Below are 25846 nucleotides of genomic sequence, written 5' to 3'. Positions count from 1 at the left end.
GTGGTTGCCTGCCCGAGAATGGAGAAATCCTTCTTTGCCAAGCTGGAGGATAAACAGGTAGCATGATCTATTTTACACATGTTGGCGGTGGCGCCGATAGCCATAAACGTTTCTCATCTGTGCCGAACTCCAGTAGTTATTAAAACGACAGCGTGGCTTCATTGCCCCCTTGACGACGCTCGTTCGTCCCTTATTCAATGCATAAATTGCGCGATTCCACCTGCGGAGGGCACCCGTGGGAGCCGCTGAGGGGCGGGCCCATTTCTGGCCACATCGTGCAATTGACAAGGTCACTCAATAGGTATGTCCCGGCACACACAGACCGGCGCAACTGGGAGCACTTACTATCCCCGTTTTGTGAGAGTAAAATAAAGTTGTTTTTTTTGTCAGTAAAACAGAAGAAGAGCATCGTCTCATCGCTGAAAGTCTGCCAAAAACAGCAGAGAGGGCAGCAAAGCATGTCCATGCATGCCGCGGGATACTCAATAAAACCTGGACGCCTCTGCAGGAAGGGGAATCATCATTATTCAAGAAAATGTGCTATCCCGCTTTCGGTGGAATTTTGGGGGAAATGATGGAATCGCAGTTAACCTGACTATCTGTGGAAGCACACCACGTGACTAGTCTCGAGAATGGTAATAATGGTATTAGGGGAATGGCCCTCGGCACCGGGCACACGTGCTCCAGGTTCACGTATAATAAGAACATGTTGCGTTGTAGGTAGCGCACAGATGTGTAGCTGTGTGCAGTCCCCACGTGTGCTCACCGAGCGCCCCCCTCTGGAGACGGGCCACTTTAGAAGGCTGCTCACCCACACAAGTCATCCTTGACACCCACGCGACTATTAGAAGGGAAAACTGTGGTCAGGCCAGCTTCCAGGACATGCAATGATGATTCAAGATGGGCGACCCCCTACATGGCGTGATACAGGCAGCCCTCCCCTGGCAAAGATTCAACACCACTTCAGCAGACTTATTTCAGCGTTCCTTATCTTAACTGCCCGCCTTTTGTTTCCTTCCCCTCCCTTTTTGGTACAGCAATCTAGAAATGAGAAAGTTTTCTAGCAGGGAAAATTATTCTGACCGCAAGTCTACACTCTTAATGACATCATGAAATTATCAAAACTTCGGAGGTCTGCCTTCGATTCATATTTTCCAGTTACTTCCTGCGAGTCACGGGGCTGATCTGAAAGATGTTGGGTTTTTTTTTTTCATTCACTTCAGTGGGTATATATATCAGGCATGTTGCCCTAATTGAGCACAAGCCACTCAGGAAGGCTCCATCTCCCAAAAGTTGCCTCCGCGCGGGACCTTTGCTCACCATGAGGATCTTGGCAGGTAACGTCCCCTTGTGTACTGTTTCAGCTTTGGCTGCTTCCTGTGCCTTGCGCGGCTGTGCCCGGGCATGTAAGAGTGGGCCGGCAGCGGCGGCGTGGCTCCGCGTCAGTGACATCAGCAGCGTGGCCAGCGGCAGGCAGGCGGCGCAGCCGGGCCTCTGCTGGGCTGGGACTTGGCACGGCAGCGCTTCCTCTTTTGCTGCGCCTGCCTCCAGAGACCGCGTTCGAGCGAGGGCCCGGCCGGGAGGCATCTGAGAGAGAGACTTCCAAGTGCTGCTGTCATCGAGCGCCACTCCTGCCTTTCACAATAAGGAAGATGTGGGGGAATTTGGCGAGACGCTGCGTGCGGCTGAGAGCTGAGGCGCAGCCCGCCTGTCAACTGCGGGCCACGTTCCCCTGGGGCCCTCTGCGTGTTAGAACGGTGAGCGGTGCTGTTCTAATGCAAATGCGCCAGCACCTTTCCAGGGTGTGCTTCAGGAATATTCTTTTTCTGCAAGAAAGCCCAGGGCCCCTTACCTCTGTCTGAAGTCCTTTGAAACACTGTGCGGAATTCATGTGTCCATTTAGAATATTCTTCTCATCAGAGAAAGGGCTACCTACAAATTAAAAGTGTTTTTTTATTGCACTAAAATGTTCAATGTATAGGCTTTGTTAGCTCCAGTGAACTCCACAACAATTATATTATTAATGAAAGGATATTGAATGTTAGCAGCAAAAGCAGAGTGTTGCCATTATCCTGAACTGCCCCTGCTTTCTGATAGGTTATTTATAACGCGCGGACCAAGGGATCGAACCTGTGTTGCTCTGTGTCATTTTGGCTCCTAATGCGAACGCGTTGCCACTGAGCCTATCCCCCCCAACCCCCGAGAGAAATAGCATTGGCTGAACCCAGGCATGGGATTGGAAACAGACTCCAAACCTGTGACTGGACACTGGTCCTTGTGCCTGGTGGAGCTTGGCCACAAAGATCAATGTATTAGGTGGTGAAGAGTGATCTTGGCCAGCGTAGTCCCCAACCACTGCGGGCCCCAGAGCTCGGTCTAAGAGGAGACAACCACCTCAACCACTAAGAGGATGCCATACGATTTGGTTGAAAGCAGCTGCATACAAGGGGTCTCCCATTGGGATGCTGGGGAAATCCCACGTACTGCTTATGATACTTGACAGAATAGGGGCCTGCCTCCAGCCCTTGCCAAATTTCCAGGAGATACTGGGAGGCGGAACAAATGTACAGGTCTGTCAAAGTTTTTAACAAAAGAAGCAGAAATAGAGGAGGTTTTGTGGCAACAAAAGAAGTTTGCTATATGCAGGAAAAAAGTTTTCCCAAAATGAGCATGTATCGACACTCATTGCATGCACACGACTGATTCTTGAATGATGTGGCTCCTGGTGGTGCTTTAACGCCGCCCCAAACGAGACAAGGCAAATGCTGCTACAGGATGTGGACAATGCACTCTTCGTTATTTTGCATGCGCCTCTTTTACATCCCACGCCCCTCTGCATATGATGATAGTACCTGGGTATTTAATGGCTTTACCTGGCATATTATATGAGTACTTGGATACTGGATGGCAATGCTTGCCCTGTGATGTGGGTTTCGGAGAAAGTGATGGCGACAGCTGGCATATATCTTGAGTGCCAAACATTTTCTATTAATCATACTCGGATTGAGATGCGAGAGCACAAAGTTTGATGCGGATACCTGATATTTAATTACAACATTTAGCATGTGATGTGAGTAGCTGACAATACTCGCATATATTGGGAAGATTTGATGGAAATACTTGGTACATGATTTGAGTAAATGGGAACTTGATGGCAATGCAGGTCTGTTGTGCGGGGAACTGCAATCTATTGGCAATACCTGCCATGTAATGTTACCACCAGGAATTTGATCTCAATACCTAGCATATGATTTGAATGGCAGGGCATCAGGCAATGTCAGCACTTGCCATTTGATGGAAATTGATGTGATGCGAAACCTGAGCATTTGTTGGGAACACCTGGCATTTAATGTCAAGTCCTAGGCAATTAATGGCAAAACCCACACTATTGGATTGTTTCAATGCTTGTTTGGTACGCTAGTGGTGTTCAGATCACACAGTCACTCATCCATACAGCCTACAAGCAATGCTCTCGAGGGTGATAACCAACTTTCCATTTCACCATAGAAATCATGTCACAAATGATTAGCACAACATTCCTCCAGGATGGCCACAGTACTGCTTAAACCCCAAAAGTGGTTAAACCTGTTCTCGAGGGCCACCATTGAGTTTCTAGTAGTTAAGAGCGTCCAGGCATTGTCCCTCGATCAGAACGGCATCGCTGCTAGTCAGCGCAGTTTTCTTCATCTCCTCCTCACGGTGACCACGAAGTCTCTGTTACTAAAGACATCCTTCTGTCGAAGAGAACCAACTCTGATTGACTAAGAGATGAGGACCCAGGGATGCCCTGAGGCAGACACGCCGTTCCCGAGACATAGAGCTCCCGCTCACCGTGAACTGGTTGCGCCTTCTCTGGAATGTGACCATAGAACCCGTGTCCGGGCTGTAGGGTGGGGGGCAGGCCGAGATACAGGCAAATAGGGAGAACTGAGGATAGAGCAATGCCTTTGAAACCTGTAGGACTATGGCACAGTCAGTTGCATGTCAGGACTTGGTCTCCTGAGCAGCCTATCTGAGGTGCTCGGAACAGCCACTATATGTGAAGTACTATGGGGGGTGATGAACACTAAACTCTTACAGTACTCAACAGTAATGACAGCAAACCCTGCATATTAGAGTGGTATAATGTACCAGGATTCTAATTAAGCAATAACACTCTCAACATAAAGCTCAGGCTGCTCTCCATTTAGGTGCAGATAGTAATTAAAAAAAGATGGCCTCCACACTACTCTCAAACTGCACTCCGAATTAGTGTGAGTCGTACTTTGTTGCCCCTGGCGTCTACAGCGGTGTGTACCACAATGCCTGTGGCAATCTGCATTAGTATGGTTCAACATCGTCTGAGCACCACGCTGCATGGCCTCCTGCTTTAATGTGCTCCATGAAAGCATGCCACGGTGTGCCGCATTATTGTGGTCTTTGGCACTCTGTGTAATCCATACTGCGCGCTCTGTGAAACTGTGCAATAATGGCCTCCACACTTTGCTCCCCATGGCACTGCGCATCATTCTGCTCCACATTGTACTCCCCATAGCAATCTGCTTTCATGTGCTCCTTGCAAAACTCCTCGTGTCCTTTGCATTAGTATGTATCGTAATCAGCAATCCATAGAGTGTGCATTAGTGTACTCCATAGCCCTCGGATCTCTGTATTAGTGTGCACCACTCTTTGCCTCCTGTCCACCCCTCCCGACCGGTATCTCGCCAAGCGGCCCATGGCACACTGCATTTGTGTGTTCCTAAATTGCTGCATAAGGCACCCTGCATTAGCGTACTTCATATTGCACTCTCCATAGTACTCTGTATTAGTGTGCTCCACACACCTCTACCAATGGCATTCTGAATTAGTTTCTGCCGATTATGCTTTCCATGGCACTCTAATTAAAGTGCTCCACACTACACAAATCATTGCACTCGGCATTAGTGTGGCCGATATCCTGATCTATATTAGTATACCAACCATACGCCCTATGCTATGTGGTATTCTGCGCTGGTGTGCTGGACACTAGGTTTCCCATGGCACTTTGCGTTCGTTTATTCCATAATAAGCTCCCCAGGGCCTTCTGCACTTCTTTGCTTGACACTTCTCTCTTCAATGCACTCTGCATAAGTGTGCCAACACTCCACTCTCCATGGTGCTCTGCACTATTGTGGTCCACACTCAGCTCCCTATGAGACTCTGTATTAATGTTCTGCGTAATAAGTTGTCCACAGAACTCTGCCCTAGCAGTGGGTCGCACTAAGCTTCGTATGGCCCTCTGCATTGGTGGGCTCATTACTGCGCTCTTTCTGCTACTCTGCCTTCATGTTCTCCACAATGTACTTTCCATGGGAGCTTCCAGTCGTGTACTACTCCCTGAGCTTCCCATCTCAGTCTGCTTTAGTGTGCTCCACAGTGTGCATCCGGCAGCACTCTGTACCACACTAGGCATCCCGTAGCACTCTAGTCTTCACGACACTCTGCAGTAATGTGCGATACACCTCGCGTCCTCAGGGACTCTTCACTGTGTGCTCCAAGCTAAGCTCTCTTTGGCACGCTGCAAAAGTATGCTCCAGCAAACTTATTACAATAACCGACTACAGTCTGCTCCACACTAATCTACTAATGACACAGTGCAGTGCCCCGAAGTAAGCTCATGCGGCACCATGCTGTGTGGCAACCAGTTCATGAGACCATGCAAAGGTGTAACCCATGGTAGACTTACTGTAGGCTGCTGAAGGGTGCTCCACACTTTTCTAGTATCATGCAATTGTGTACTCCACTTTTAGCCCTAGTAACTACAGTAAAACATGGTGTGCACTGTGCACACTAACTATGAGATAACAGCACTGATACAAATTGCAGGGGGGTACAAGATGTAATGACAGTGTCCCACCAATCCCTGGCCTGCTTGCAGACCCTGCCCTGTCTCTATTTCACTCCTGCTTTTCTTCTCTTGCCACAGTGGTTTTACCAATCTTGACTCTTCACCATTGTGGGCTGGTGGCTGTCTGGGCGATGCCATTGGATTCCTCGAGCCCTATCTGCCAAGGCCTTCACAGTTGCGGCGACCATATCCAAAACCAGCTTCAGAGGCAAGTGAGGAGGCTCAACATGTCAGCGGACCATCTCTTCAAAACCTACGTAAGTTGCCTCTTCTTGGATGGCCTTGTGCTGTGAAATTAAGCAGAGACTGGGGCCTCTTGTCATGCACATTGAAATTCAGAAAAAGTGTTTTCAGGGATAGAGGGTTGGAAGGAGACACTTTTAAACATGCAAAAGCAAAATCTACAGGGACGTAAGAGATATAGAAAAAGAAAAGGTCTCAAAAGAAAGGATATCAGTATGCAGAGAACATATGATCTTCACAGCCAGGATAGCAAACACGTGGCGAACCAGTGGACTGCACCACTGGCGACTCCTTCTTTGTCCACAGTTGCTTCTGCAGTGAAATGCTAGGAATTAGCTTGCCAGGAAGTGTCCCAAGTTGAATGGCGGATCTCACTATCTGTGACTGGACAAGGCGCCCCTTTTCTCGCTCTTTGAACTGGCTCTGATTCAGAGAGGTCTGTTATAATGTCCTGTGTCTGGCTTTAGGAAAGCCTACGTACAGGGTCTGGAAAGAATGCAAACACAGCTAAAGGCCAAGTGGTTTGAAATGTTTTAGCCTCCGCCCACCCATCCTTTATGGTTCTGTGATCATCTTTGGTCACATCCTCCCACTCATGCACTCTGTTCGTTGATGATTGCTTCTTGGATGCTCTCTGATGTCCGTTCAAACTCGCTTCAAGAGATGCAGCTATGAGCCAAGTACCCAAACATGTGCTTTAATGGTAACCCGCCTGCCAGTCAAAGCCCCAGAAGGGAAACACAGCCAGCGCCTCCGAGCCTGCAGAAAGTCTCTCCCCAAGGGCTTCCCTGTTTGGCTAAAGAGCACGGCTTCCAAGGGAGAGTGGAGGTGGATAGACCTCAGGAGATGAACATGCTTAACGATCTCTCTCCAAAGGTCGGTATTTGGCAGTGGCGGGATCCTGTGGTTGGGGCGCTGGCCCTGTGGTGATGTCCTGCTTCCTCCTTTCTGCCCCCTTGATTGCTTCCTCAACCTTTATTTTAAATGGTGTGACCTTCAGTGCATTACTGTAGAACCACTTTAGAACCAGGAAGTAGGCCTTCCCACTATGCCCCCACCTCTGGGAGCAGGACGGAAGCTGTACCCAGCAGGGTCAGGGTGAGCTGTACAAGTGTTGATAGTTTATACTGTAAGGCAGGAGTGCAGCGAAACCTACATTTCGAGGGGTGAGGGTGGGGGGGCTGGGGCTAACTGGTTATGGACGAGGTCACTTTAGAAACAGGGCAGGGTAAAGTTAGAGGCTCCCCCCACCCCCTCTATTCTACCCCAATTGTTGTCAGGGATCCCATATATCCTATCCCCCTTTCCCCACCCGCCCCTCTCCTACCTACCACCACACCTCCCACGCTCTACCCCCGGAATCAGCTCCTCAGTCCAGCATCACACATATATATATACACACACACACATAATTACACATTCGCTCATCCACTTATTTAAAAATCCCATTGACCATACACTCGCTCGTTTACATGCGCACCCAGAACCCATACATCATACACTCATTCACACACACTCACTCATGCATACATTGCATACACACTCCTTGCACACATGCATACATACATAATGAGCTAACATGCAACAATCTTTCACAATGCTAGTTTGAGAAAAGGCTTCCCTGGCCTCTCTGCCCAACAAAAAGCAGTTGTGCACATCAGCCCCCTCCCCTCGGATGTGAAAGAACACATAACAGTGTTATATGTTCGCTTGCATCCGAACACAGTAACACTTTAAAGCCGCTGGTTTTAGGAAAGACTTCTCTCCCCTCTGAGAAACAAAAAGCCCTACCCCCAGCTCAAATTTCGGGCGGGGGCTGAAGCCCAGCCAGCTCAACGGCGTGGCAAGCCTGCTCAGTGCCACGGCATGGCGCGCCTGCTCTAAGGAACACCTTTGCCAGGGACGTCATTTAGGGGTCGCCAGAGGTTGCAACTGCGACCACTGAGGTCTCCCTTGCGACCTCTGTGGACTCCCTTGCGACCTCTTAATGCAAGTTCCTGGCCTCTTGCCAGCACCATGTGGCTCTTTGCTTCTGGAGTGGCTAGCTTCTTGTTCAGGCCCCTTAAAAAAATAAGAAAAATAAGAGCAGGAGTGGTGCCACAAGTCTAACACTTTCAGCACTGACACTAAGTAAGAAAGAACAGGAATACCAAATAATGTGTCATTCTGGAATTCTATACAATAATTGCTAGGCTCATTAAAGGTTTATTTCAGGCACACTTCAGGTGATGACTCATTGATTTAGTCTGTTCTTAAACGCCTCAACTCAGCCTTTCATCTTTCTGAGGTCGAAAAATGAGTACCAACACAGGTTGGGTGATATTGGGTGTATATTTTTTCTATATAAAGCGCTTAAGTGTAAGTGCAATATAATAACACATCATTATCATTTGGCCATGGACGTCTGCTTGCATTCACAGTAATTTGGTAATATGGGCCTATACACACTGATCTTAACGATACATATGGCGATCCATTCTTGTATGAAATGTACATCACATTATAGTGATCTCGTAACCATATTTTTAGTAGTGTACAATGCTATGTGATGCCACTTCCTGTTTTGCCAACGGGTGAAAGGTTGTGTTCCATCGCTTCCCGCGATATCACTTCGGGGTGGGGTCAAATGACATCACTTCCTGCAATGTCATCAGGGGTCAAGGGTTGTGTGAGGTCACTTCCGCTACACCTGGCATTTTGGTGAAATGACTTCCCTGACGTTTGCCTGGCTATATGTTGGCTGTAAGCTGTCCTTGCACTTTCTAAGGGTCTCAAGGACATGTTCCTCTTTGTAGGCGATTACGCATGATGATAACTGACACAAACACACATGTTTAAGATGGGGCGTCTGGTCTTCCCCAGTCAAGGTTACCATGGGCATCTCTCATTTCCCATCCCTTTAAGGATTCCTCCGATTCTATTTTTTCTATTTCACCACTCCACATTCTGGTACAATATGATCATTTCAGTTCAGTTTGCTAGAGTATTTTGCTTTATGTTCGATGTAATGTAATGCCAAATTCGAGCTGTCCATCAAGGTTCACAGAATTGCTTTTAAAATGGGGAATCGAGAGGCAATTTGGTTGTGTTAAATTAAAACAGAAATGGGATGATCTCTACAAATTACAAACCTAGCAAACATGGAGAAAAGATCAGCTCTTGCAAATGCTGTTAGACAGTAGCTATTCTGTAAAGGCATCTTTAGAGTGTACCCCAGAATAGGTAGGTGATTTGATAAACTGCCTCAGCCCCCCCTTGGATGAGAAAAGGTGGCGGGAAGTAACAGTGAGGCCTTCAGACATTAACAAAACCAGGCATCTTCTAGAAACCCTACTCACCCAAGATGAGATGTGGAGGTCTGGAATTCCCGGTGAGGGTGAGTAGGTAGATATCGCATGTACTGGATGGATAAATGATCAGCTCAAGTCTCACGCCACCCCCCCGCAAACCCACCCCGATTCACTGGATGTACGATGCACCCCATCTAGCACACTTGCATTTGGATTCCTCACTCACCAACATTTTTGGATTTTTAAGAACCTTTTTCCCCAAATTTCTTTAACTAAAATTGATTTTGTTTTAAAAGTCGCCCACCACATGTATTCATGGACGCACCCCTGTACCCTGCACATAATTGAGCCCCACTTCCCACCGCCTTCCAGCTACAAAATCCACTATGTCTGGATGGTTTATTGAGCGCAGTTTCATAATTACTAACAAAATGCATTTTCACTTTCAGGGAGTACACCTCTTTTGACGTTTGTTTCGGAATAAAACATATACTCCCTTCAGCATCATGAGGAAAAGCGTGCTGTTAGACCTATTTGTATGCCTCCATGGTCTCTAGGTACAGTGATAGGGAGCAGGGAAATCCCCTTGTGGTTTTATAAAATATAAAACAGCAGTGGCCTTTCTAGATACGTGCAATGACCGCCTGGCCCTGAAAAGACACGTGGTACAATTTCATGGCCAGGAAGATTACCTTGAACGCTAGGAAGTTAAGATCCGACCTATTAAGTTCCCTAGTTTTCTAAGTTCCTTAGTTTTCTATCTGTCGCCCCAATTTGATAATATGTTTTGTTTCATATATTATTTTAGTTTACATTCATATTATATTATCATGTTCCTTCTCTTCCCCTTCCCTATGTATGTGTCTGTTTTGTATTTTTCATCTATGTCTTTCCCCGCTTTATGTTTTAAATGTTTATATTTATTATTTGGCAGTATATGTGTGCCTGGTTTCAAGTGTCATCTTTGCTTGGGCTCAGTTCAGTCTTGGTTAATTGTTGACTTAACCTTTACCCGGTTCCACTGTTATATTGCCATGCATTGTTCCTTTCAAATAAAACAGTTCAAACTAAAACAAAAAAAGATCTGACCTACTGTGCTCTGGTGATAGCCGGGGCCTGTGGGCTGAGCTCACAGCCTATGTGGCGAGAGGTCAGTGGTAGTGCTGTTGTTCTTGAGAGAATCACTGTGCCTCCCATATGAACTGGAATTCTCGCCCTGTGGCAAAGACAACGCCCTTTGTACTGCTTGTTTTTTCATTGTCATGCCTACACATGTTCAAGCACGAACATGAATGCACACACACTACGATTCACCATGTTCCCACAGTAATTTGCCTCCCGGATAATGCCTTCTTCACATGCTATGGGGCATCCTTCCATATTGCCCATGCCAAGTGCCCGAGCAGACCCCCATTAGCAGTTATCGCCTGTGCCAAGGATGGCTGTGTTCTCTGCCCAAGCAACTACATTCAAGCAACATACTCCAGTTGTAGCCAATTTTAGGAACAAGGAGCAGTGTATATTTATGTGACAGGAAACATGTGTAGGTAACATATTCTTTTTTTCCTAGGTTGCCTTTCAAGAATTTAACACAGAAGACGTGCCTGCTCTCTGCAATGCCCATTTCAGTGATTTCCCTGGCTTCAATGCCAGTGAGACTGCTCAGGGGAAAAGAGCGGTGGGGCTGTACAAGGTCTTTGTGTACCTGAATACATCACTCGGGAACATCACTCAACAACAGAGGGTGCTGCATCCACATGCGCAGAGTCTGATTGACCAGCTGGGGAACACCACAGCCATCATCAAGGCAGTCCTCTCCAACCTGACCTGCCTCCTCTGCAACCACTTTGGGGTTACAGAAGTGGACCTATACTATGGAGAACCAGCTCATAAGATTTTCGAACAGAAGAAAAAAGGTTGCCAAGTGCTGAACGGGTACAGACAGTTCATAGCTGACGTGGCTAGGCACCCTCCGGTGCACTCACGTTCTCATGGTCACTGACTGAACAACTGACAGCAGGAAGCCGACAGATGGAACTATTGCTGTCAGTTACCACACTCTTTGGAATACGCCTGAGAGTGGTATCATGAAGAGTGCCAGTGGCAGGTTTCACCAAAGCAAGGCACCTGTTTAACCACTCTTTGAAGCCAAAGGAATTCACTGGCGTGCTGAGCCAGAGCAGGACTAAAACTGTAACACCAGACCCATGTCCAGGATATTGCCTACCTATCCCTGCTTGTCCATGGGGAGTCCCAACTACTTGAATCTAGAAATGTGTCAACGGTTTGCAGCAATGGGGGTGGAGACTCAACCACTTTGGCTGCAGTGAGGCTTCCAGCTGGGGCCCTACAGCAAACTTCAGAAAAAGCTGTTATTTATTTATTTATGTATTTATTTATTTTATGGAGTTCTATTACCACGGGTGTTATTGTTTGTTTACAATATGTCTTGTTTTTCTCAAAAGAGGTCTATAAATGTAGGTGTATATCAAGGCAGGTAGGGCTCAGGAGCCACTGTCTGGGCTATAGAGACTGTGTATTGCCAACACTTTAATTATAATAAATCAAGGTCAATGTGTGTGGCCTACTCTGCTTTCAGTGGAGATGGCACGTGCCAAAGCTTATCATAAAATGTTGATGTTTGCTAAACCTGCCTGAATGTCTTAAACGAGACAGTCACTGACAGCCACAGCAACAACAGAAAGGGTGACATTATGGACTTATTTAAACCTCAAGACTGTCCCATCAGCTGCCAGTTCTATCAAGGCCAGAGCAGGCCAAATGTTTAATATTGGGGAACGACCAGGTGGCAACGAAGGAAACCGGGCCAGACTCAGACATCAAAGACGGACCATCACAAACAGCAGATGTTTATAACTGTTGACTCTACATGGGTGGGAGGAGGGGCAGGGCACAATGTCACTTCATTTGGTACCACAATAACGCATAGACTAGACCCGTGGCAGATAAGGGAACACGAGGCCAAGAAACAAATTTGGCTCCCTGACCCCAGAGCCGGATAATTAGCCACAGGTCTAGATATCTTCTGCTAAATGGTACGCAAAGTACAAACCAATGACAACATTGAGATTATGACTGCAAAACCAAATGAGACTGAGTACTGGCGAACAGAGCAGCCAGCCCTACAGAAAAGGGGTGTATCGCCACGTTTACTGCCTGAAAATAGGCAAATACTGCCAACAAATAAAAATAGGGAGTAAAAAAATACCCCCAACAAAAAATATGAAATGTAGGACATTGCGCCCCTGTTTTCACCCACACAGCTCCATGGATATGTTTGGACCAGTAGTGCATGTTGTGTACCACAAGAAGAAACTACTAAAATTACTGCCTGACCAGAAGAAATAAACATCCATCTTTTAGGTGCAAAGGAATAATTATTACAAAAACATTTCAGTTTTCCAGTTAAAACATATTTTTACTCGTTTATAAAATACCCCCATTGGGAATCGGACTTACATTTTTACTCCCTAAAAAAATCATTTAACTCCCAACTTTAAAACGTGGCAGCAAAACACTCCCACTTCAAAATGTTATCTGGAGCAGTGGGAACCGCAGATTCATAGATAGATATCTGGAGTTTGCAGGCAAGAGCTGTTATTAACCTGCCAATCCGTTCTCGTTTTATAAACACAAGGACGATGGACAATTTGCATGAATTGGGTAGAATTTGGAACCCGCAGCTTTCTGGTTGGCAGGTGATGCCCAAGAGAGTTTATTCTCCCACTGGTATACAGTCTTTATAACGAAAAATAAATAATGAAAAAAAAATGATGAAAATGTATGTGGGGTGGGCTCAAGGGTTACATCTTGTGGGGAAGCGGTTGGGTGGGTTTTCAGCCAGGGCAAACGGGGTTTGCGCCCCCTCCCAAAAAAAAAGAAAAATATTTGTTATTTATTTTTCATTGTATGTTCATTCGTTTTTAATGAATGCGTTATAAAGACATGTAATGCTCCTACTGAGCTGTTTCACCAGCTACTAACGGTATCATCATGACAGTGCATTTACAAAAACATCTTGGCCCCTTGTCAGGATAGAATTCCTAAGGACTGTTGAGCTATGAGCTGTGTCGGTTTTTCTGGAAATAGGCTGGGCAGAAAGAGCAAAGCTGCGCCTGCCAGTAACTATTGCTGCCAGTGCAACGCTTTCAGCCGCCCTCGCCTTCCAGAGAAACCTGCACCTCTGTTGGATGTATTACTCAAGAGACGTGCTGGATGGAGAGCGAATAGCGGTGCCAAATATTGCAAAACCTGGGACTTTCGCCATTGAGAAACCAAAGTAAGGAGGCAGTCTGTCTTCGTGTGTGTGCGCGCAAGCAGACGGAAGCAGCTGCTCCGCCACTCAGGTGACATCAGGGTTAGTAATTATTTGTACGACTACCAAGAATGATATTTATTCTACTATTAATAAGTATATTCATAATAATTATAAAAACTACTACTAATAATAATAATAATAATAATAATAATAATAATAATAATAAATCAATAGGTGTACAGGTGTAAATAGTGCCAGGAATACACAAAAGATAGCGCACATCCAACAGAAGACTTGTATTTTGTGGATTAACTTGACATATTGTGGCAGCGACGACTTTGCGACTCCATGACCAGACTAGATGTCTCAGAATCTTCGCCCTCCTACCCCGTGATGTGTAGCAGGAGCCAGCTAAAGCCATAGCAGGGCTTCTTGTCTATCTCCCACGGGCCCTGACTCTTTCAATAGGCCAAAGCGTTGACAGGAACAACAGGACGGCATGTTTAGAGGCTGCAGCCCGGAAGTAGACCAAAAACGAGGCGGTGCTCACTTCATACTTTACTTGTGTCTGTGCTATTGCTTCATTACATGACGTGTTAGTCCAAGATCACAAGCAGGGCCACGTGTGTTGCTTTTTAACACGCACTCCAGAGGTTTGCATTAGAACCGCGTGGGTCGCCCTACTTCCTATTTTACTGTGCTACTTCCAAGGACGGCCCAGTGTTTAAACCTTCCATAGGAAAGAAGACTGGGGCCGAATGCCAATTTCAGGTCATGGTTTTAAAAAGCCGGGTTGACGTCATCAAATAATGTTGTTTAGTCCTTAGCCAAAGAAATCCCTTGCTGCACTTGTACAATTTAATGATGGGAAACCAGGAGGGAAGTCCTTTCACTAGAATGCGTGCGGTCAATGAAAGGAACAAACTGAAGTGCTTACTGCCCCACTCTTATCTGTGAAGGAGATTTTTTAAATATCATTTTACAACAGTGTGACTGATATATTTATTTATTTATATGGGTAAATTGTTTTTTTTAACATGAAATAAATGGATGTTATGTATTTTTGTAAACTTTGTCTTCGCTCACTTTCTTTCTGTGTGGGTTTATCTGTACCTCTGGAAGTGTGGTAAGTGGGTCCGTTTTTGAAAGTGCCGTAGCTGTGTCGGTGGAAGTGCCTATGAAGCTGAACTCAGGCAGGCCCTTCAGACTTGAGTGGCACTGTTGCACTTTGTGTGCAGCCACAGCCCTTATTTAATTCCAGAGCACCTGCAGACCATGAAAATGGCAGCGGTGCGCGGTATAAATCACATTAACATAACGTAGCATCATTTATAGTGAACAACATTTATACTCGCAATAAGTGAAAAGGTATGGAATTGCTCCCATTGAGGGATGCTAAGGGCCTAATTCACAGAACGTTTTCCAATGGGGTTTTGTCAATATGAAACGCTTCTGTGAATTAGGAACCATTCAAAACGAGAAGGTACCGGTTACTCACCATGAGTGACCAGTGGCAAGCATTGGATTCCTTGGTGTCACAAAGGGCAGATTTGGTAAACCTTACAGCAGTGACACTTGGAATACATAGAATCACTCATAGACAGGGACACTTCGCAGGTGGGGAATGAGCCACAGCAGGTACAATTTGACAGCAATGGCATCGCTCGTTGTAAGTATCAATTAAAGGGTACAGAATTACCAACATTAGTTCACGTAATAGATATGTGAACACTTGCATTAGGTATGCAATCACTCATACTGACATTTGGCAGGTACAGAATCACTCCCAGTGAAGGAGGTATGAAATCATGTAATTCGTCTCTCCCCAGGCTGATCCTTCTCAGCACACTACCGAAATATATCTAAAAGATATTGGGCTGCTTACGAGTATGGCGGGGGGTAAAAAGTTGTAGTAACAACATTTCTGCCACTTTTCCTGCTCCGCCTTACTACGAGTTTGGCCCCGGACCTTCCCATGAAAAATCGGTAAAAATCTGCGGAAATTAAGGCTGGTGGAATTACTGCTGCAGTAATTCCGCAGCAATCCTGCATGGAGTACAATGGACATCAAATTAATGGGGACTGACACTGCCACAACCACTGGTAATCCAGCGGTAAATCTGGCGGATTAAGTGGCGGTGACAGTAATTCCATTGGGTGGTATTCTGGCAGATTTACCAGCAGAATACCGGCAAACTCTTAAGGAGGCCCTTTGTCCCAATGACACATACACAGTTTACCCTGGTCCATTCTGACAAAAACGGATGGCTACATTTTAAGCACTTGATGTTTCAGAGAAGCTCGTCATTGCACTCTGTTAGATGCCACTTTCATAAGGTGTCCCTCAATGCAGTCTCAATGCTTTCCTGCACCTTCTACCGTTGCCTGTCCAGGAATACAGTTCGATGTATTTACCCAGAGGCAGATTTAGCACTTGGATGATGGACAAATAACGAGGGGGATCTGACGTGTCCGACACCTTCCCATTCTCTTCACACTATCCACAACACACACACACCCTCATGCCTCCTTGCTGGCAGTCAGGAACATTGGAATACGAAAGAGCAGTCTTAGCGCTGGTTCACAGTGCCCGGCTAAACATTTGACAAAGTTTGTGGTGGCCCATTTCAACATGATTGGGCACCCCTTTGCCTACAAAGGAGGGGTGGACCCCCTTGTGTTGCTTAAATAAGATTGGATGGATACAAAGGAATGCTCTTTAATCTTTTGTGGCAGACAGCCTGAGGGGAGCTGAAACACTAAACTGCCACTAAAAATTAGCAATTGCTCTGTCAGCAAGGTGCTAACGCAGATGAAACCAGAATAAAGGCAAAGAGGTGATAACACTGCTGGATGCTATTAGAGCCAGTTTGTAACCTGCTGCAAAGCACACATTTAAAGTCCTCAGTTAAGGCGATAGCAGCCAGCAAAGGGCAGCATGTAACATGCACACAAGGCAAAGTGCACATTTAATGCCATGAAAGAAATATGTTGCTGTGTAGTAGTCCCGATATGGACAGCTGTTTGGGCACCTCCCCCCCACCCACCCTGCCCTTCCCAGAACAAGCAAATCACAACACTGTGTCACTGTTAGTCATACAAGGCACTGTTATGTTCTAATTTGTCTTTTGGACCTGTCCAGAATAAGAAATGCAGAACCCTAATTTACACAATATGGATTGACATGATCAGAAGAACATCACAGTAAATAACGTTACAAGCAGTGGCATCAGTCTTCAGTACTCTAGGACACCATTGGTAAATACATTAAAAGACGTTTTCACATGTAAGCCAAGGGAATAATGTGTTGTGTAATATATAAATATTCACTATTATTAATCAACTCAATAGTTAAGTAAACCATGAGGGTTTTCTTCATAGGAAAAATTGTAAACTAAATCACTTCTAGTGGCACCCAATGCCAGCTGATCAAGCACAGTGACATTAAATGATTTGCCCAGGATCAGACATTTTGTTCAAGGGATGAAATCAGTATTTTGACCCAGGCATTGATTTAAGTACTTGTCTACATATTTTCCTAGTGATAGGTCACACACATTTATTAAGGTTGGGATTACAAAAATGAAATAATTCGTTTTTCTATCAATGCCTTGAAAAGTACACATATCCTATAAGAAACCAACCTGATGTTATATACATTGTTATAGAAATAGGTCAAGCAAAAAGACATGTATAGCTTTATTTTCACCTCCCTGAATGCACGATTGCAGTAGCAGCCTGCAAAGCAACGTGGACCTAAACACAATATCATTTGGTTTTAAAAAAGGTGTTCACAGTGAAAGAAAATTCAATATAAGGTATTATGCTTGAGCCATTATTTTACACAGCATACGGCGTTATACTCCCCTCCTGTTTATTATCACCCACCAATTGCACCTTCGAAGGGACAACAGTCCTTACCCAGGTGCCCATGTGTCGGGGTCATCAACTTCTAATAGGTTTATTGAATTGAGGTTGATACAAAGCTGAGCCTGGGGCTGCTGGGGGAGCTTTGAGAAAGGCTCTGTGCTTCCCTGAGCTTTCAACTGTCACACAAAAAGTGTGAGCTGGGAAGACTTTGGACAGCTGATCCTGCTTCAGAGGAGAAAAGTCAGTCCTTATTACTGTCCCAAGTGGGCTGTGTGCCAGACACGGGACATGACATTGGGAAGGTCCTGCAAAATGCAGGATGGCTGGCCACCCTACAGACACACCCAGACTTGTTCCTCGACCTTGGGTTTTACCTGGGCTTGTTTAGCTGCCAACTTGGTATAAGGTGAACACGGAGAACTCACACAAAGGGGATTTTTATCATCTATGTGGATCTGTTTGGCCCATTTCAATACAACCTTATCTAAGTGACTGCATTTTAATTGTTCACCTGCTCATTTATCTATTGCAGCTGTGACTGCGTATAGGTGGACAGCTGGGGCAAGCACCTGCTCCCCTTGCATCACAAATATGCTTCCCTTTACTCCTTTCCCTCCTGCTTCCCTTTTCTTCCAGACAACATTCTTTTTGCCCCCGCTCTTTTTTCCTGACCAGCAATTTCCCCTCTTCTATCCTACTATTTCAAGCTCTTTTTGAACATTAGGTTGTCCCCTGTTCTTGCCTCATTCCCTTAATTATCCTGCCTCTTCCTTTATCCATTTCTGCCAAAAGTTCTTTGTTATAAAGATACCGCTCGCTTCCTCATTTTGCTGCTATTCGAATACTCACCTGCTTTCCTTCACTCAGTTTACCCTCCCTCGTATACCCACGCCACACTATTTGCCTTTACATTGCTCCACCTACACTCCCATTCCTCACTCACGTGTCTCCCTTCTCCCCCCTTCTCCTGCCCTCCCTCACTCTTCATTTCTCCCTGACTCTTTAGACCTCCATTTTTCCCCATTCTCCTTACACTCCTGAACCCCCTGCACTCTATTTCCCCTTCCTTTAATCCTCTTTACCCTGCATTTCCCCTCACTCTTGTGCCTCATTAACTATTCCCCCATGCTCCTGCCCTCGTTCATTCTCTGTTCCCGTTCACCCTTTTACCCTCACCTGGCTCCCTTCAATCACCTATTCTGCTGCCTTCCCTCACTTCCAATCGCTCCTTCATGCTCCCGCCCTCCGTCATTCTCCACTCTACAGCCCCATCTGTGTTCATTTTACCTGTTCATTCTCTAATGTTCTTCTTCACTATCCTGCCCCTATTCCCTCTCCATTTCCATTCAGTGCCCTGCATCAGGGCCCCTGTGGAGCTGGAGGACATATGGGGGTGGTCGGTTGGAGTTAAGGAGTCTTTTAAGTGCCACAAGTAGCACCCACATAAAAAGGTAACCGAGTGTATGTTTTGAGATTAAAAGGTGAAGTCCTTTAGGTCTGTGATGTTCAATGACATTTTATGTGTGTGGAGTTAGAACACAGGGGACATGTACAAAATGGTACTACATGCTGTAGGAATGATCCTGTGATATCACCTCTTGTAATGTCCCCTCCCATTGCCCATGTTATTGCCCATTGCCTTGAACCCTATTATTTCCAACATTAGCTTCAGGCGTGATCTTTCAATATTATAACCATTGACAACAAAACCTGGCGAGGAGGCCCATCTGTCTCGAGCTAGAGTCAGACCCCCAAACACAGACAAATGTAAAAGAAAAACACAACTCTAAAATAAAGATGCATGTATCCTTTAAGTTCATTGTTGCACAACTCCGGTCACTCTAGGCTACGCCTCCATGAGCCACCCACCTGAGGCCCTTTGTCATTTTGACTGACAGCGCCTTTTGCCTTACATCTGCCGCTGTATTTACCCCTACCTTCACTTTCAGCCACTGGTCACGTGTAAAAAAAAAGTAGTAGAACAATTTTCCCTCCTCCCTGACCCCTTTTCTGCTCCCCCCTTTTCTGCTCCCTCCACTCTATCATACTTACTGTCACTCTCCTACGCCACTGCCCCCAATTCATACCACATACATGGGTTCTTCATTTACTCCACTGTACCTCACAAGCAGTATTTTACAACAGTTCTAGCAAGACATTGTGAAAGAATATTCATACAAATGACCATCATTAAGGTGTCATTGTCCTCCTCTGCATGCAGCCTTACTCAGCGTCTCCTTCCAATTACCCACCATTCGCACCTCACCTCACTGGAGGGACATACCCAGGACTAAAGCCACTGACACACTACCTCCCATTACCTGCAAACACCACTGCACCTACACCAATTCGCAGATCGCTGCCAAGCTGGTCTTTTTGACTTCTTAGGAATGGGATTTAGGTCCTCAGCAGTCTGTTGAAATAAACAAAGCCGCCCAGTAATGAGATATGGCAATAGACTTTTACTGGCAGAGCTCAGGTTTCAATCCCCAGCAGGGGAAAAGTAATTTTGTTTCTTTTTGTTCCTTTCCTACTCTCCTATACCCCACATTACATGAAGTAAGTGAACAATGGCAGGTTTCCTTGAGAAGTAAGGGAACGTCGTACCATTTAGTTCCATCCCACTTAGACCTTTGCTTTCACCACCCTGGTAATTCATCTCCAGCACATCACTCACAAGTATTCAAGCCAGTGAGGATCAGCAGATGCCTTGATGTTATGTTATCCTGCATTTATTTAGTGCCTCCTGACATAGTTTATGGCATAAAAGCACTTTCCCTATCAGAGAGACAAAGAAGCAGTATGATAGAGCATGCAGTAGTGCTAGGGAGCGTCATTTCTAGGGTTCAAAATAGAAGGTGTCTCAGTGGGCAAAGCCAGGGGAATACTGTGCAGTCTTCTTTCTTGGAAAGCATTTGAACACATTTATTATTGTAAGGGTGGGCCCCTGAATCACCTCAACCCAAGCGGGCCCACCACTTGAAGAACGAGTGCATGTTTATTACATAAATCAAGTTTACTGTACAGAGAGCAGTTAGATGGTACTGGTGGACCAAACTAACCCAAATCTCAACAAACCACATCAGTTGACATTTTATATACATTTGTGCAACAGTTAAAACACTCTCCGATACTTTATTACAATCCACCCCCACGCATGATCGGACAAAAACCTCTTCAAAGAAATCCCATCTTTCTCCAATTCCTACATTCTCATTTGCAGCTCTTATCTTACCTACCATCTTCAGCTCATGTGTAGAACACACCTCTTCTTAGGATTCGTTTGTGGTGAGTCATGACATCATTATTCAGTTAAACAAAACATAATTCATTACTAGCAATAACTGGCCTAAGCCTTTTTAACCTTAATTTTTAATTGCACATAGTTTGCAAACTTATTTCAAGCGATATGAGGAAGGCAGGGTAAATAAGTTCTCTTTGAGCTAGCAATACTATCTCATTCCCCATGTCACATAGCATGTAGTACAAGTACATCTGAAAATACAACTGAAACTCCTTGTTTCCCATTACATAGGCCTTGGGCATTACCTCACCCTGTGTTTTACTGCTAGTCAAAACAAATAGTGAAACCCCTTCTGTCCCACTCCCCTGCATCAAGAGATTACCTATGTGGTCTGTGGTATTGATCAGACTATACAACTCATGGCTAGTTTCTGCAGTTGAGCTGACCGCGACGATTGTGAAGTTACTTATTCACCTGTTCCCTGGCCTCTGAAACCTCACAGAATCAGTTTCTCAACAGTCAAAGTTGACTTTGCAAACATCCGTAACTACTGTGTTTTTATTCATTTGTAAAACACCCACTATATTGAGATTCATGAATTCCCCATGTATTTGTATCAATGTGCATGTATGTTTAATACCTGTTTCTATACCCAGTCCTCTTCCTTGCATGTACATTACAACCGTTCCCAGTCTCTTAGTTTCCATGTACTTCAAAGTACCCCATCTGTGAATCGTGTTTATGTTACATTTGGTGGTTTTAACATGTTATCTTTCTGCGCACATGCAAGCTAATATGCATCAGTTCTAAACAAAAGTAACACTAAAAAGTAACATATCCTATCCACAATTAAATGCACTCGATATATGAAAAATTGCAACATCGTGCTCAGTTCACCACACTCGTAGTCATCAATACGGCATGCGCAACATGAACCCTTTGTAATCATGGGGACCCTTCCTGACCACTCCAACATTCCCCCTTTTAGTTAATATTTTAACTGACCAATCCTAATCATCTTCTTGGCGAACTACCCTAGAACTATCCCCCATAACCATCCCAATATGGGCTTACTCCTCCACCAAATATTCTCAACTCGTCCCCCCACCATTTCTGCAATCTACCCACTGCTCCAAACAATCATGCCAATTTGGTGGAGGACACAAGACAACTTCAGTTTGAGTACCCATATGGGATGACATGGTGGTGGCCCTAGCCTTGTACAGGGTTACAGTCACCATGGCAGCAGCTATTGGTACCGGGGCAGAGCAACATCATAAAAGCAATTGACAGGAATAGAAAAGGGCAAGAAAAAAGACAAAAAAAGGGAACAGAATTTTCACAGTGAGGCTCAACCAAGAAGGTCCCCAAGAAAACAGAGAGTCTAACCACGACTCGTTGGTGATTCCAGCCTCAGTCTCTAAGAACACTTTGGGTTTATGCAGGGCAGCGATGGTTCGCATAGGGTGCCGTTCTCTGTGTCATTAAGAGGCACAAATATGCAGCAAGTACTCCAGATTTTCTGGCATATTCTGATCTCCATTGCTGTCAGGAAGTTGAGTATGTACCAGGTATGCAAAGTCATGAGCCTTAATGCCCGCAACTCTTCCCTGATGGCACTAAAGCTGACTCAGAAGTGTTCATGAAAAGCAAAAGTTCATATCTAGTAATCTGGAGCCATTTGCCATTGGCTGCTGCTTGGGCGCCAGGTGCCAGAAGGGAGGCGAAGAAAGTCTTGCTCTAGCTAAACAGCCACCATTGTTTGGAAATGTCAGCTAAAGCCTTTGGTGATGCTGCTGAACGGTAGTTAGATCACCTCCTACATTGCAATTGTTCCTGATTTTCACCATCAAATATAGCCTTTGGTTTGTCCATATAAGGTGATGCAAGGGATGCAAGAGGCACAGGGGACATGCCAAAACTAAATGTTCCTCTGGGATAAAGGTAGAGAGACTGCACACACCTCACAAGGCTTGAGGCAACTGCCTGTATGCATTTTGTCCAAAGGTCCAGAAGTTACCTTGAAAAGTAGCCGTACCTCCAGCCAGATCTGTGATGCAAAGCATGTGACTTAAGTTTACATTTGTGCCAATGGGCACTATTCCAGCACCCTTAAAAGATAGAGAGAATTGGGTGAGTGTCTGTATCTTAACATGTTTTTCTGTCTCCTTGAGCCACGTCAGATGCTGCAAGTGATTTCTCCACACTTCCCCACACTCTTGATTTATTTGTGTGACCCCTTCTTCAGAGAAACCCCTCATTACTCCAGCTCTGCAACTCTTCACCTTTTGCTATTATCCATTGTTTAGAAAAAATAGCCCCTCCCACAGTCAATTGGTCTCTTTGAATACACTGGCCCTCATTACGACCCTGGCGGAAATTGACTGACCGGACCGCAACAGCGTAAATAGCGTTTCCGCCATAGCACGAAGGAGCAAAGTGCGGCCAATCACGACCCATCGGGCACGAGCATTACGCCATGGCGGAATCCGAAAGGCTGCGATGGCGGAAATGACCCCAAAACGGCCCTTACCGCCGCCGTACGCTGCACCAGGTGCAATACCGCCACCCATCTTAGCGGTCACCGTAATGAGCGGTCACCGTAACGAGCGTGCACCGCAAATTACGGCCACCGTAAATATACGGAAACGGAAGTAAAAGCATGTGGCCGGAACGGGAAACAGCACGCCGCACAACTATAAAATCCGAATCCCAACACAACCATAAAAAATCCGACCCTGACACACATCCCAACCCGTTAGCAACCCCAGTTAAAAAAATAAATATGGGAAAGGTAGCCAAGAAAGCGTGTGACCGCAAGCGGCAGGTACACTTCTCCCGAGAGGAACTGACCGTGCTCACCGAGACCCTACAGGAAAATTCCGCCGTCGTCTTCTCCAGTCAAATGACCAGGACGGCCCTTGCCAACAAGAAGGCCATATGGGTCCTGGTGGCACAGCGCGTAAGTGCGGTGGGGACAACACCCCGCACGCCACAGCAATGTCGCAAGCGGTGGGACGACCTGCGGATCCGCGTACGCAGCATACTTTCTGCGAACAGGAACATCGCCACAGCTACCGGGGGGGGTTCAGAGTCGCCCATCAAGTTGACCCCCTGGGAGGAAATCTGCGCCTCCACCATAGGAATGGAGAGCATAGAGGGAGTCGGAGGGATGGAGAAAGGAGTGCCGACATCCGGAGAATCAGGTAGGTTGGCCAAGAGAAACAATGCGAAATCCACAAACCACGAACATGTGCAGTACCATGTGACCCCATAGTGCAATACATACTTAGCCCTGACAGCGCCCTCTAAAAGTCAGAATGAACAAACAAATCAATCAAGAAGCCATAAACAACCCCTACATGTGCAGCATGCACCCCCTAACTGCAGGCAGCCAAATGAATGCATCCTCAATCCACACGAAAATGAGACCACCTCCAAGGCCCAGTCCCAAATCAGCCTCATGTACCACCCCAATGCATTTGATACGTTGCCATTCCGAATCCGACAGACCCATAACTAACGCTCGCCCCTCTTTACTCCACCACAGGGTCCGATACCAACGACGAGCTGCAGGACACCCCTACCAGCACGCCTGCAAAGAGGGCCAGGACCAACGTCCCAAGAGCCTCCACCTCAGGTGCAAGGATCAAGACACGGCAGCAGCAGGAATCAAGTGGCAGCACACTGGAGGGGACTGCAACAGGCACCCCAGCAGCCAGCAAGTCCACAACCCCAGCACCACAGGTCCCCCCAAAGAACGTATCTGATGGCACTGCCTCTGGTGGTAGCAGCACCATAGGTGACACAGCTGTCATGCCAGCATGCTCCGACACGGAAAACAGTGCTGGCGACGTAGGTACCATCCATGACCTTTCCCAATCCCCCTGCATGTTCCATCCCCTACACCATGACGAAACCACGCAGGGGCACCCTGAAGACGACGACTGGCCAACCCCCACAAGTCCTGTGCCAAGGCAACATGTGTTGAGCAGCCCCCCTGTCACACCACCGCAAATGTCCATGGCCCAGCAGAGGCAACAGTCCCTCGACCTGCTGATCGAGCAACAGCAGGAAGCGTCCACGCTACTCAAGGACCATGCAAATGAATGCGGGGGTTCCAGGGCAGCCATGGAAACATCCACCGAGACACTCAGGGCACAAATAGAGAAAAGTAGTGAGAGCCTCAGGGGAGAAATGGAGAGAAGCACCGAGAGCCTGAGAGCACAAATGGAGAAAAGCACCGAGAGCCTGAGGGGGGAACTGCATGCGACGTCCAAAGACGTCTGTGCTGAACTTGCTGCTGTGCGCCGTGTGCTCTCGGAGCTCTCACAAACCCTCAGAGACATGCATGGACGCGAGCAGGCAGAGACCTCATCCGTGGCAAGTTCCGTCCAGGGCAGCCCCCAACGCAGATCTGGCAGGAACCTGCGCTCCACGGGCAGGGGTGCCCCTGATACCCGTAGAGGGGGCTTGCAATAGCGTCTACCCACGGACAGCATGCATATTTGGACACTGGTGTTGGGGGGGGAGGTAGTAGGGTGGAGGGGGTGTGTTGGGCTTCACTGGGTGGCGGGTCCATAGGGTGTATAAATCAAATCACATCAACAATACAGCACCTCATTATCATCCAATGACATGTGTGGACATTGATATTTGCGTACGAGGCCTTCATAGGCGTACAGTCCACAATGTGCCTGTACTACACACACACAGTGCCACAGGTCCCCTTTCCGTGTAATAGGCACCATGCGTGGTTGCTAGAAGCATGCATCTATGATGCTCTGTCGGATTGCACGTGCATCCTGTGCCTCATGGACTCCTTGAGGTGCCTCCACATCCCCACCCTCATCATCATCATCATCTTCAGGTGCATGCAGTACAGCGTCAGGGGGCATGGGCACATTCCTACGTATGCACATGTTGTGCAGCATGACACATGCCATGACCATCTTAGAAACCTTCTCATGGCTGTATATGAGTGCCCCGCCAGACCTGCTGAGGCTGCGGAAACGAGCCTTCAGTAGGCCGAATGCCTGTTCAATGACCACACG

The 25846-nt window shown here is 46.5% G+C and overlaps 1 protein-coding gene across 2 annotated transcripts; it reads left to right on the top strand.

The window, feature by feature from the left end:
- The first annotated feature begins 1272 nt into the window (after nt 1-1272).
- LIF (LIF interleukin 6 family cytokine) lies at nt 1273-14748 on the top strand. Of its 2 annotated transcripts, none has more exons than XM_069619298.1 (3): nt 1273-1337; nt 5945-6123; nt 10970-14748. In XM_069619298.1, the coding sequence occupies exons 1-3, from the start codon at nt 1322-1324 to the stop codon at nt 11399-11401; spliced, it is 627 nt and encodes a 208-aa protein (XP_069475399.1). In that variant the 5' UTR covers nt 1273-1321; the 3' UTR covers nt 11402-14748. The 2 variants fall into 2 exon arrangements, with proteins under 2 accessions (XP_069475399.1, XP_069475400.1); XM_069619299.1 differs by lacking the exon at nt 1273-1337 and adding an exon at nt 1364-1757.
- Nucleotides 14749-25846: the final 11098 nt, after the last annotated feature.

This window comes from Ambystoma mexicanum, chromosome 10 (genome assembly GCF_040938575.1).
Source record: "Ambystoma mexicanum isolate Mex_15411 chromosome 10, UKY_AmexF1_1, whole genome shotgun sequence".
In the NCBI taxonomy this organism is placed as follows: domain Eukaryota; kingdom Metazoa; phylum Chordata; class Amphibia; order Caudata; family Ambystomatidae; genus Ambystoma; species Ambystoma mexicanum.
The sequence above is the reverse complement of the archived record's forward strand: the minus strand, read 5'-3'. Positions and strand labels throughout refer to the sequence as shown.